The 13397-nt window shown below is 40.5% G+C and overlaps 1 protein-coding gene across 2 annotated transcripts in view; it reads left to right on the top strand.

Annotated features, from left to right (window-relative positions):
- Positions 1 to 10003, top strand: part of Rps6ka5 (ribosomal protein S6 kinase A5) — a 202030-nt gene extending 192027 nt beyond the window's left edge. For both annotated transcript variants that reach the window (XM_031356192.1, XM_031356193.1), the window contains 3 exons: positions 2577 to 2736; positions 5109 to 5272; positions 6774 to 10003. In XM_031356192.1, the coding sequence (XP_031212052.1) occupies positions 2577 to 2736; positions 5109 to 5272; positions 6774 to 7013 (564 nt within the window). In that variant the 3' untranslated portion in view covers positions 7014 to 10003. The remainder of the gene's footprint in view (positions 1 to 2576; positions 2737 to 5108; positions 5273 to 6773) is intronic.
- The last annotated feature ends 3394 nt before the right edge of the window (positions 10004 to 13397 follow it).

The following is a 13397-nucleotide window of genomic DNA, read 5'->3' as shown; positions in this document are numbered from 1 at the left end:
TGCGTTTGCCTTTCGCCATCTCTTGATTTTTGGTGTTAGATGTTCATAGTGTCTCTGACTAGAGCTTGTCCTGTCCCTGCCACCCTGCAAGCTCCCTGCAACTCAGGTTGCCTTTGCCTCCCTGCTGGCTGTTCCGGTCTTAGAAACTCACTGGAGAGAAAATGGCGGTTATCACCCGAGTCTCTGGGTTAAGGCGCTCCCTGGAGGTAGGCCCTCCACTTGCAGGGAAGGGCCAGAGAAGGACGCTGATCCACCTCTGTCACTCGGAAGCTGAGAGCTTATAGAGGAATTTTAATTCAGCAATATGGCTGCACTAGCTGCTCCTGGGGATTGGGTGGGTTGGCGTAGAGTCAGCTACACAGATGCTGGGAACATGTGAGAAATGCTGTAGCAAGCTCTTCTTTTAAGGTTTTTAAAGAATCTCAGACATCCAGTATATCCTAATTTTTACATATACATATAGTAATTTCATGTCTGTCTGTCTGTATGTATGTATGTATGTATATGAGAAAACCCACTGGAAAGGCAAGGGTAGAAGCCACCATTCCTGTTAGATTTAATGGTTAAATGTTTAAGAAAAACAGGATAAAAATATGGTTAATGGTGTCATAGAGCATAGTCACACTCATAGACGGCGGGCGGGCACTGCTACTGCAGAGCATAGTCACACTCATAGACGGCGGGCACTGCTACTGCAGAGCATAGTCACACTCATAGACGGCGGGCGGGCACTGCCATTGCAGAGCATAGTCACACTCATAGACGGCGGGCGGGCACTGTTTTTGTACAGTGTACACTGTATTGTACAGACTGTTTTTTTCAGTAGATAATTTATAAGAAAAAAGATGTCATGAGGCCAGGCTTGGTGGCTCATAACTATAATCCCATCACTCAGGAGGCCAGGCCAGCCTGGGGTACAGTGTGAAATCCTGTCTCTACAAACAAACAAAGCAAAGTGAAAACCATGCATTAGAAACCCATAAGGTACAGAATCTGTGTATTATTTGAATCCTAATTCCACAAAACCTAATTTAAATTGTTTGTTAAATTCACATTCTAAATATAATTAATTGACATAGCTATAATTATAATATATACTCAGTGTACATAATACAACATTCGTATTACAAAATATGGTCATTCATTGGATATCAAATACTACAAAAAATTACTGCTGTTTTTTTCTTAGGAGTAGCACTGTCAGATTGTGGTTTGTAAAAGCCTCATCTTTTGTAGATACATAAGAAAACAGTTGCAGAAGAAAATGAGCAAAATCACATGATCAAAAAAGAAAATGAGTGTGTCTCAGAGATCTAGGTCCTAACTTCCCCTGCAGTAAGCACACCCAGCACATTTATTTGGAGCTCTTTGATTTACTTTGGAATTAGATGCTCCTCTTTCATCTTGCATTTAATAAATTAGAATTTTTTAATTAATTATATTACCTTTATTGAATCAAATAAATTGCTCCAAGGAAATATACACTATGTGCTTTGATTATAGTTTAGTATACATCAAGAATTTTCAGTACTTGTTTGAAATGCACAGGACTTTAATTAAAGTAGAACTTGGACAGCGTTATCAGTCTGCTTGTGCTGCTCATAATATGGCAAACCTAGTGAAACAACAGAAACTTATTTTCTCGTTGTTTTAGAGGCTGGAGAGTGTAAGGCCATAGTGTTGAGATTGGTGTCTGGTGCAGACCCTGTCTCTGAGGACATCTGGCTCTCTCCTTACTCAGCCTTTCTGTGGCACGTGCTTGAATAGACAGGACCCTGGCATCCTTTTTCTTAAGGGTAGTGATTGGATGATGACCTTCGCTTATAACTTCCTTTCATCATCAGTACCTCCAGAAAAGCCTTTTCTCTAAATACAATCATGTTGGGTAATCACATCTAAATTTAGGGGAGACCAAACTTTCCATCCACAACACTATTTATAAATCAATGTTGAAGACCTAGAGCATGTCTATGAATTAGCACATGATTCCATTTACAACATTTTCTCCAAGTGTTTTATTCTTTGCCTTATGTTTTTCTTTGTTCTCAATTTTTTACTGTTTTTTTTAAACTAAAGAATATAAGAGATACTCTGAATGTCTACTATTTTTGTGCATTCACTTTTTGTAATTCCTCTATGTGCATGTTCTCTGTCAATATGTATACACATGTAAGACATATGTTGAAACAGACTTATATGTATATAGTCACATATGTCTATAGTTACATCTTTGAATTTTGCTATACTGTTGACAAAGATAGAAGGCTGTTCTTTATAGGATTTGATGACTAGCCTGTTAAACAAAAATTGTGAGCTCTCATCCCCCATTGATTGGGGCTGCTGTAGTTATAAAAATAATTTTCAATTGTGATGTCATAAAAGCTGTGCTACTTCATTTCACAAGTCTTTGAAATGTGTTAGTTACTTTAGTGATAGACAATAGTCTCTTAAATCCAGTGATGCGTATTGTAGTAGCAGATAAATTATGCTCATGGAGTTACTATTAGCTTACTGGCATGGCTTGACAGTGTTTTTTGCAGTTATTCTGATTTTTTAACTTTCTTTTACCATGGCAGTATACAATGCTGTCAGGGCAGGTACCATTCCAGTCTCATGACAGAAGTTTAACATGCACCAGTGCAGTAGAAATCATGAAGAAAATTAAAAAGGGAGATTTCTCTTTTGAAGGAGAAGCATGGAAGAATGTATCCCAAGAGGCTAAAGATTTGATTCAAGGTAAGGCACTCAAGAAATCTGACCATGCCCAGTACACAAGTCTGTGTTTGTTAATTGTTCCAGAAACCCATGAAGATTCTCAAAGTCTTGCCAGGTGGCTCGTCTTCTTTTTTTCTGGAACTCTCCTTTATAACCTCATGCCCATTTGCAGCCTGAAATACCCTGACTCCTGTTGGCCTCTCCCTACAGATCCAAAACAAACCTCGTCTTTTCTTCTGTGCTTTTCCCAACTTGTCATACCTCTGTCTCTTTCCTTTTGAATGATGGGACTACCCCAAGGCCAGACCACAGAAACTGAAGCCTTAGAGTGGCCCTGACTGCCTAGCTTCCTCCTTTCTGCCCACATGACTGACCTGTCAGTCCTGTACCAACAGAAGGACAAAGGTCATCACACCTTTTGTCAGGGGAAAAATCCTTTGAAGACTCCCCCTTAGCCTTGCATCCAGCTCATAGCCTGGCCTCAGAACCAGCCTTGCATGTCCTGGCGCCTGCCTCTGTTTCATCACCCTATCTCTGCTGTGTAGAATCCTCAGAATTCTCAGGGGTCAAGCTTTCAGAAGCCTCTGTTTCTTCACACATGGCCCTTTTAGTCTAGCTCCTTCTCATCCCATGGGCCTCATTTCCTGGAAGAGTTGTAGGCTAAGCACGTTTGCTGTGTTTAACAGGTGTTATACATTTTGCTGCTGTACTGGTCCTCTCAGATCAAAATAGCTGTCTTTGTCTCTACGTCTCCCACTCTCTTCTCTTTGAGTGTCTGCCTTTAAGTCTCTAGTGCCTTACCACATTCCTTATCCTAGAAGATGGCTGGTGTTGGCTTATCTGGAACTTAACAAGGCACCAGTGGAGTCCTTTTGAGGGCTCATTATTTCCTTCTGCCTGAAAAGCCTCAGGTCGAACCCAGCTATACCACTCCTGGGCATATACCCAAAAGATGCTCCAACATATAACAAGGACACATGCTCCACTATGTTCATAGCAGCCTTATTTATAATAGCCAGAAACTGGAAACAACCCAGATGTCCCTCAACAGAGGAATGGATACAGAAAATGTGGTACATCTACACAATGGAGTACTACTCAGCTATTATAAACAATGACTTCATGAAATCCTTAGGGAAATGGATGGAACTGGAAAATATCATCCTGAGTGAGGTAACCCAGTCACAAAAGAACATACATGGTATGCACTCACTGATAAGTGGATATTAGCCCAAAAGCTCAGAATACCCAAGATGCAATTTACAGACCACATGAAGCTCTAGAAGAAGGAAGACCAAAGTGCAGAGACTGAAGGAAATGTCACCGAGAAACTGTCCCACCTGAGGATTCATCCCATATGTAGTCACCAAAACCCGACACTATTGTGGATGCCAAGAAGTGCATACTGACAGGAGCCTGATATGGCTGTCTCCTGCGAGGCCCTGCCAGAGCCTTACAAATACAAAGGCGGATGCTCACAGCTGGCCATTGGACTGAGCATAGGGTCCCCAGTGAAGGAATTAGAGAAAGGACTGAAGGAGCTGAACCCATAGGAAGAACAACAATATCAGCCAACCAGACTCCCAAAGCTCCCAGAGACTAAGCCACCAACCAAGGAGTACACTTGGCTCCAGCTGAATATGTAGCAGAGGATGGCCTTGTCAGGCATCAATGTGAGGAGAAATCCTTAGTCCTATGAAGGCTTGATAGATGCCCCATTGTAGGGGAATCGAGGGCAGGGAGGTGGGAGTGGTGGGTGGGTGGAAAAACACCCTCATAGAAGCAGGGGGAGGGGGTAGGATAAAGGTCTCTGGGAGGGGGGACTGGGAAAGGGGATAACATTTGAAATGTAAATAAAGAAAATATCCAAGTTAAAAAAGAAAGAAAGGGGCTGGAGAGATGGCTCAGTGGTTAAGAGCACTGACTGCTCTTCCAGAGGTCCTGAATTCAAATCCCAGCAACCATATGGTGGCTCATAACTATCTGTAATGAGATCTGATGCCCTCTTCTGGTGTGTCTGAAGACGGCTACAGTGTATTTAACATATAATTAATAAAGAAAAGAAGGAAGGAAGAAAGAAAGAAAAGAAAGAAAGAAAGAAAGAAAGAAAGAAAGAAAGAAAGAAAGAATCTTAAATATTAAAAAAAAGAAAAACAGAAAAGCCCCAAGTCCTGGCTTACATATAGCCTTAGCTTCATAGAAATAAGCTCTTGTGTCTTTTTCTTAAAATCCCCAAACAGATGTAGGTATATGTGAAAATACTTATGTAGGCGGTAAAGGCTTATTGAAGCAATCATGTCGCAAGAACATAATTGACCTTCATATATCTGAGGCTGATTGTTAAACTATGTTTAAAGTGGGAAGTTTTAAATTTAAATGCCTTATTCCTGCAGGGCTTCTTACAGTTGATCCAAATAAAAGGCTGAAAATGTCTGGCTTGAGATACAACGAATGGCTTCAGGATGGTAGTCAGCTGTCCTCCAATCCTCTGATGACTCCAGACATTCTGGGATCGTCAGGAGCGGCTGTGCACACCTGTGTGAAAGCAACCTTTCATGTAAGGCCCTGTTCTGTGTGTGAGTGTGGTTTAAAAGAACTCCTAACCATTTGTCCATATTGGGTAGCTTTGGAAACAGTCTCCATAAATACATTTAAAACAATTGTACACTTTAAGTTTTAGGTGTGTTTTTATGAACTGCTTCATGTTGTGAACATACTATGAACAGAAAGCACATGGCAGGTTGGAGTTACTGCTAACTTACAAAACACTAGCTATTTAGAATTAGTTTCTGGAGGGGGACAGTAATCTGATATTTGAACGTTTGAAAATTCAAGCATATGTAAGAACCCTCTCAAATGAAAAATCATTTCCTGCTGGGCGGTGGTGGCACACGCCTTTAATCCCAGCACTTGGGAGGCAGAGGCAGGCGGATTTCTGAGTTCGAGGCCAGCCTGGTCTACAGAGTGAGTTCCAGGACAGCCAGGGCTACACAGAGAAACTCTATCTCAAAAGAAAAAAAAAGAAAAAGAAAAAGAAAATTCATTTCCTAGGAAAAGTATACAACAGAACATTGGGAATTAAGGCCTGGGTAAAAGTCTACTATTTAGCACCATTAGTGCCCAGCAGAGAAGAAAGGATGTGAAGTAGATGAGTTGTCCTAAACAGAGCAAATGACTTCACAGAATTAGTGCAAAATGAGTTGAAAGAGGCATAAGGAATGTGAAGGGATTATCCTGGGGAAGGAGAAGAAATAGCACTTCTCCTGCCTCAGAAGAGGATCTGATAAATGTGCAGTGTGAAAGAATGGAGAGAATGGCTTCAGGAATCCAGTTCTTCTCAGGGGCATGTCATGTGAGGTGGTCAGGCACCATCACTGTGGCACTTTCTGATGACAGAAATTCAGGAGAGAGTTGAGTGTGGCAGCTCACACCTGTAATCTCAGCACCTGAGAGGTAGAGACAGGAGAATCAGCCCCAGGTCATCCTTGTCTACTTACAAGTCTGAGGTTAGCCTGGACTAGTTGAGGCACATCTCAATAATTAGCATAAAACAGGAGCTAGAGAGATGACTCAGTAATTAATAGCACTGCTTGCTCTTGGAGTGGACCTGAGTTAAATTCCCAGCATGTGTATGGTAGCTGACAGTGGTGGATAATTCCACTCCAGTTCCAGGGGATCTAATTCCCTCTTCTGGCCTCTGCAGACACAGACACATAAACAAGCAACACCGCCTCATATAAAATAAAATACTTTAATTAACACACGAAAAGCAACAAAGAGAAGTAGTGATGGCTCTGAGGCAGCTCAGCTGGTACAGTTCACATGGTCTCTTGGTGTCACAGCACTTGCCTGCCATGTGCCAGGCCCTTCTTCACACTGGCAGCGGACAACTTTGTCCCTGTCTTGAGAGTTGGATGGAAACGTTTTTTCCGAGTTTTGTTCCAAGAGCAACTAGAACTGTGGTTGCCAGAAAAACTGCTTCTGCTTCAAGTCAAAACTCCTAGAGAATCTTGAGTGCTGTAATCCTCATGTCCCCCATCCCACCCTTTTCTCCGCAGGCCTTTAACAAATATAAGAGAGAAGGATTTTGCCTTCAGAATGTGGATAAGGCCCCTTTGGCCAAGAGGAGGAAAATGAAGAGGACCAGCACCAGCACAGAGACTCGCAGCAGCTCCAGTGAGAGCTCCCGCTCCTCCTCCTCCCATTCCCATGGCAAGACAACGCCTACCAAGACGCTGCAGCCAAGCAACCCTGCAGAAGGCAGTAACCCAGACACCCTCTTCCAATTCTCAGACTGAGTGCTGTGGGAATGGTAGGCTTCCTCGCTGGCCCTCGCCCCTCAGCTCCCTCAGCATGTGCCTGAGGTATGTTCTCTGCTTCAACAGATGTGTCCCGCTGTTCTCATCAGAATCTGCCTCGTAATGAATATTTTTCGGGAAAACCTATTCGGTTATCCTTGTCCAAAAGCACTGGACAGACAGCATTACTGTGAATAGAGGACACGCCGCGATAGATACTTTTTAGCAGACTACCATGATGCCAACTCAAGGTTCTTCTTGAAACAGCAAAGGTTTCTGTAACTTTATGGCTGCTTAGCTAAGTCACAGATTTTCACATGTCTGCCAAGAAGGCTTGAAGACTTCTGCCATGCCTGGTGGACAAGGAAAAGTTTTAAGAGACTTGCACCTTTTGGCTAGTGATTTACAGGAGAAAAAGGTCTGTTTTCAAAAAAGATGCGATAATGAATTTTATGTGTGGCTTGTTTCTTAAAATGGAATTTAATTTATTGTTTTTATTTTATGATCATATATGCTGATAATCTGCTATTATTAATCATTTTCTAAAAAGTGAAAAAGTATTTAAGAACTTGAGGTCCTCTGCTTTGCACCCGGGACCCGAGATGCATGCTAAGCTGTGTTGGTTCTTAAGTTTGCACTGCTCTTTCCTGGCAGGTTGTTTTAATGGTTATTGCAGGAATTAAGGTACATGTCTCTTGGTTTTATGTAATATGGCACTTTATAAAATAGTGTGAGTATTGCAGTCTGTCTTAGGAGGTGCACTGTTAAAGCATATGTACTGTATTTTACCGTTCTTCTTATTATCTACTTTAATTTGTCCTCACATCTCTCTTCTGCTTTCTATGCAGGATGTAGAAAGGGACATGTTGTCTAATGACTCATTAGCAACTTTTGCACCAATCTGAGGAAAAGTAAAGGGAATTCTACTCAACACTGTGCTTCACATCTGTACACTGTGTTGCACTACAGTGAGCCAGCTCCTCCTGTAGGCATCTATTATGTACATAATATTTTAGAACCATAACCTATACTTGTTTTGAAATGTTTCTGTTAAATTTTAAATCCACAAAACATTTTATAAACTTATGCAGAGCACTTTTATTGCTCAAAAGTTCTGAATTCATACAGACAACAAGTGCTATGCCATGAAGATATTTCATTGAAAGACTGCTGCATTTTAAAGTACAAACTAATTAATTCCCTATGCAAAGAAAAGAAGTCATAGGATTTATATGTTTTTTTTTTCTTTAAAGCCATTACATGGAATGTCAGGACTGAGCAAAATGATCTTCACTATGTTTACAAGAACTGTGCTTAAAAGGATACTGTCCAACATGTTTATCTGACAGCTGTGTTAATGGTAACCTCAGTAGCATTAGTTGGGAATTTGGACACGATACCTATTTATCTCTTTCTTAATAGCATTAATTTCAATCAGTGATGAATACTAAAATAACTGCATTCTGTGTAATGGTAATATATTTATTATTAAGTCAATGTACATATTAATAATATAGGCAACAAAATGGCAAATATTAAATATTTTCAAAATATTATATTATTCTGTTCACTTTTTGTTCACAGTAATTACTGGGGATATTTTTTGATACTCTGACTGGCCAAATGGCTATATAATTCTCACTGAGTCAATAAAAATTTTCTACTCCTAGCTTTCAGTCATTTCTAGTAATGATAGGAAACTGTGTGAATTACTAATAAACTGTAGCTGTTTGACAAAAATGTGATGCCCTTGGGCAGAGGTTTTTAATAAGAATATGTCCACTTATTTTTACACTGGGTATATCTAGGTTCTATTTGGAAATGTTTAAGTTAGTTCTTGAAGTTATTTGTAAATGTATGTCCTGTAGGAAATATAAGTTACAAAGTACAAACTAAGGAGACTGTTGCCAGCAGAAAGTATCCAGTAAAGGAGTGCAATTCCCTCAGGATTGATTAGTTGGGTATTAATATTGGAAATTGATGGCTTCTTCATTTTGTCACCTGGTATCTTCTGGAGGAATCGATAGTCACTGAAATGGGCAAAAGACAGGTAGAAAAAGAGGGGCTTGCTGTCTGTGAACTGGTAAGTCTAACTGAATCTTCTACAGGGAGCTTTTGAAAAGACTCAGGAAACTGGAGTAAGATGCCGTCACTGTCATCCATGTATAAGTGCTTGAAAGGCAGTACATAGTGATTCCTTGCAGATTGTTAGTGGACAGCCAGGTTCCTTTAGAAATCTTAGAACTTCCAGTTGGTCACATCAAAATGAAACAATAAAAATGCTACATACGAAAATACTAAGCGAGGGGGTGGAGAGATGGCAGCAGTTAGGAACAGAAGGATGTGAGTTCCGTTCCCAGCATCCGTGTCACACAGCTCACAGCAAGCCTGGAAGTCCAGCTCCAGAGCATCCCATGTCATCTTCCGGTGCACAAAAATACCAAGTGAAATGACTTTTGATTTTAGGAGTAAAATAGAAGTAGATCAGAGAAAAATAAATCTCTGCTTTACGTTCCCTTTATGACAATGGTTTTAGCTGTAGAGTCAAATTATCCTACCCGTCTTTATTGATTATATTGTATGTAATTTATGCCACTGTATATCCCGAGTCACACATGGTGTAATTGTGTATGTCTAATACATTGAAAGGCAAGGATATGAGAGGGGAACAAAACTAAATTCTTGTAATAACTATGCCAGATTCTGTTGCTGAATGAACTAATTTAGCTCTCTTGAAATCCATCAGTTCTCCCAAAGTTCTATAAAAACCATTTAACTATTGGAATGAAGTGAATTTCAACACGATAATCTTGAAGTTGCAGGCTCATTTGTGCATGAAAACTGCCTTTTTCTTTTGAGATTTACTGCTAATTAAGTAATTATGCAATGGCTGTATTTTAAAATGTAAGGTGATTATTTTGAAGAATTCTACTAGGTTAACAGTGAGTGGTTTGTTTGTTTTTTAATAAAGAAAATCCTTTATCTAAATATGAACTCAAGTATTTTATAAAAGCATATAATTTATTGTCTACTTGTTCACTGTTCTTCTATTTTCTTTTTCTGTTTTTTGGGGATTTTTTTTTTTTTTTTTTTTTTTTTTTTTTTTTTTTTTTTTTTTTTTTGGTTTTTCGAGACAGGGTTTCTTTGTGTAGCCCTGGCTGTCCTGGAACTCACTCTGTAGACCAGGCTGTCCTGGAACTCACTCTGTAGACCAGGCTGGCCTCGAACTCAGATCTGCCTGCCTCTGCCTCTGCCTCCTGAGTGTGCCACCCTACTTAGCCACTTTTCTTCTGTTTCAAACTTCTATTTTTATTAGATTTATTAAGAATAAGCTGCGTTAAAGTGTTGGAAATTTCCCGTTATTGGCTCTACATGCATTAGAGCTTCTGATTACTTTCAGGTGTTTTCCCAGAGATCGGCCACAAGCACTGTTTAGGATGCTGGCAACATCTCTAATATTCTTTGGTCTTCTAAGTTAAATTCTAACGTGTTGCTTACATTTTGTCAGAATAACTGTCTCCTAGACGAATTATTATAGTGAAATATCTTTAATCTTAACTGCTGGCCTCTCAAATGTCTTACACCCAAACATCCCAATTTTCACTCTAACTGTGTGAATGCCTATGGCCACATAACAAGCTCCTGTGAGATACGAGTCACTGTTTGGCTTTACTTTTGGTTGGTTGGTTGGTTGGTTGGTTGGTTGGTTGGTTGGTTGGTTGGTTGGTTGGTTGGTTTGACTTGGTTTGGTTTGGTTTGGGGTTTGGTTTGGTTTGGTTTGGTTTGGTTTGAGACAGGGTCTCTCTGCATAACCCTGGCTGTCCTAGAACTCCTATGTTGACCAGGCTACCCTCAAATGCAGAGATTCACCTCCCAATTGCTAGGATTAAAGGCATTACACTGTCATGCCTGGCCCCTGTGAATTACTTTAAGATTCCCAGAGGAAGAGGAAGTATGTCTCAAATGTTACAGGTATTGTATATCCTCTGTGAAGAAAAGAACTACTACAGCAATACAAGTTTTATTTACATCTTGTTAAGTAACTTCACTCTCAATTGTGACATGCTTTGGAAAGAATGTTTTCTTTAAGAATAGTTATTTATTATCAGGGCAATGGTGGCGCGTGCCTTTAATCCAGGCACTTGGGAGGTAGAGGCAGGCTGATTTCTGAGTTCAAGACCAGCCTGGTCTACAGAAACAAACAAACAAAAAAGAATAGTTATTTATTTGGTGAGCACAGTATGAGACGTCTGTAATTGCAGTACTTAAGAGGCTGAGGCAGGGTTGGGAGATGCAGGCCTGCTTCCCCTGCTTAGTGGTTTCTGTGAAGGGAAGGAGGCGGCAACGTGGTGTATTGATGAGTCTCACTTCCATCATTGTCAGTGCCACTTGCTTTGGAGCTTTCTCTGCACTCTGCTGAGCTCCCTTCTTTACACATCCAGTTCCATACCCTGTTTAATCATAGACACTAGCTCATTTCTATCCTGGGGGATTCTTCCCTCTCTCTGGCTTGCTGTACATATTAATTGGTGAATGTGTGAAGTAGGCAGGTGCCAGGTTTCTTCTCTCCCTAACGCTGGGCACTGTTGATTGACAACCAACGTCTTCCCTTTGCCATTTCTTACCCTGGGGAGAAGGCTAACACTTTGTATTAGGAGACTTAGAATAAGACAGGCTTCTTGGTAGTGGCTCAGCAGGCTTCATTTCTGTCATGCATTTCTGCTGGGACAGGAGGAAGAACGTGGAGGATTTTCTTAGAGTTACTTGGCTGAGTACAAGACTTGAAATTCTTAAGATGAGTAAGATTTGTATCTCTTGCAACATCTGCTTGTCAGATCATAGGAACCTGGGGCCCTGCCTCACACTGCTCTGTTTGCTTCAGCCTCTTGGGTTGCATAACACTTTTCAACTTACGCATTTATAAAAATTCCTCTATTTTGAAAATCCAGTTTTATTCCTGTCCTTTGTACATTAAGAAGTTTTTTTTTAATCTTTTCTTTGAAATCCTTTGTTTTAAAAAAGAAATGTAAGCACATTTCAAAAAAATATCATAGCTTGATTTTTCTGACAGTCCTTCTTGTAGACAGATTTGGAAATTATCGCTTATCTAGTTTGCTTTAAAACCCAGTGAGGTTAAAGTACCTGACATTTTACCTCCAATGATACTTTTTTAGTTTATGAGGGTGGTTGTATAAAATGAGCCCCTCCTGCCAGAATGAATATATGATAGTTACCCTCACTAAACACCTGTGGTTTTGGTAACATTTGGTTGTTCTTCACAGTTTCCTTTAGGAACTCCACTCCTGTCCTGCTGGTTGAGACTATCAGCATGGGTGAAAGAACTAATTAGTGCATAATAATGCTCATAGTCTCTTGGTGAGAGAGAAGGGCTACAGATACTATGGGCATAAAACATGAATCCTTTAGTACCACGGTTTGGAGAAACAGCTCTAGAAGCCTCACTGGCATGACTTTTCTAAGAAGAAGAAACCGCATGTACACACAGAGGAAGAATTCCTAAGGTTGGCTCTCCATGTGCAGTTGGCATAGTTCTCTTAGAGGTGGCACACACCCGTCAGTGTGGGGCGGAAAACTTGGTGAGAATAATTTATGCTGTGATCAACAATAAAACTGTTCTTTCACAGCTTTAGGAAAAGTTAAGAATCCATCTCAGGCTGGTGAGATGGCTCAGTGGTTAAGAACACCAACTGCTCTTCCAAAGGTCCTGAGTTCAAATCTCAGAAACCACATGGTGGCTCATAACCATCCGTAATAAGATCTGACGCCCTCTTTTGGTGTGTCTGAAGACAGCTACAGTGTACTTAAATACAATAATAAGTAAATCTTTTTTTTAAAAAAAATCCATCTCACCAAAAGATAAACGAGAAAGGAAAAAGGGTGACTTTCCTTAGGTTCTGTGTAGATAATTAGGAGCCAGAGTCCGGTCGCCTTGGACCAGATGAATCCTGTTCCTCTCCATGACCTCAACAAGAAGGGGATTTTGTTGTTGTTGTTGTTTGGTTGGTTTTCAAGACAGGGTTTCTCTGTGTAACCCTGGCTGCCCTGGAACTCACTCTGTAGACCAGGCTGGCCTCAAACTCAGAAATCCACCTGCCTCTGCCTCCCAAGTGCTTGGATTAAAGGCGTGTGCCACCACTGCCCAGCAAGAAGGGGATTTTTTTATATGTGTGGAAAAGTGACTCTTAATGGAAGCTTGCCCGAACTGTTTGTCGTTGATGTGATCACTGGCGATTGGTTTTAAGTATACTGTATTAACAGTTTGCTTCCCATTTGTCTGTCCTATTTCCTCCTGACTCATAGTTGACGTATGCTCTCTTCTTTTAAATAAAACAAGGTTTTGCATTATGGGGTTTTTTTTGTTTT

Source organism: Mastomys coucha, unplaced genomic scaffold (assembly GCF_008632895.1).
Source record: "Mastomys coucha isolate ucsf_1 unplaced genomic scaffold, UCSF_Mcou_1 pScaffold6, whole genome shotgun sequence".
NCBI lineage: Eukaryota > Metazoa > Chordata > Mammalia > Rodentia > Muridae > Mastomys > Mastomys coucha.
Note: the sequence above shows the minus strand (reverse complement) of the source record. Positions and strands in the feature narration are given on the sequence as shown.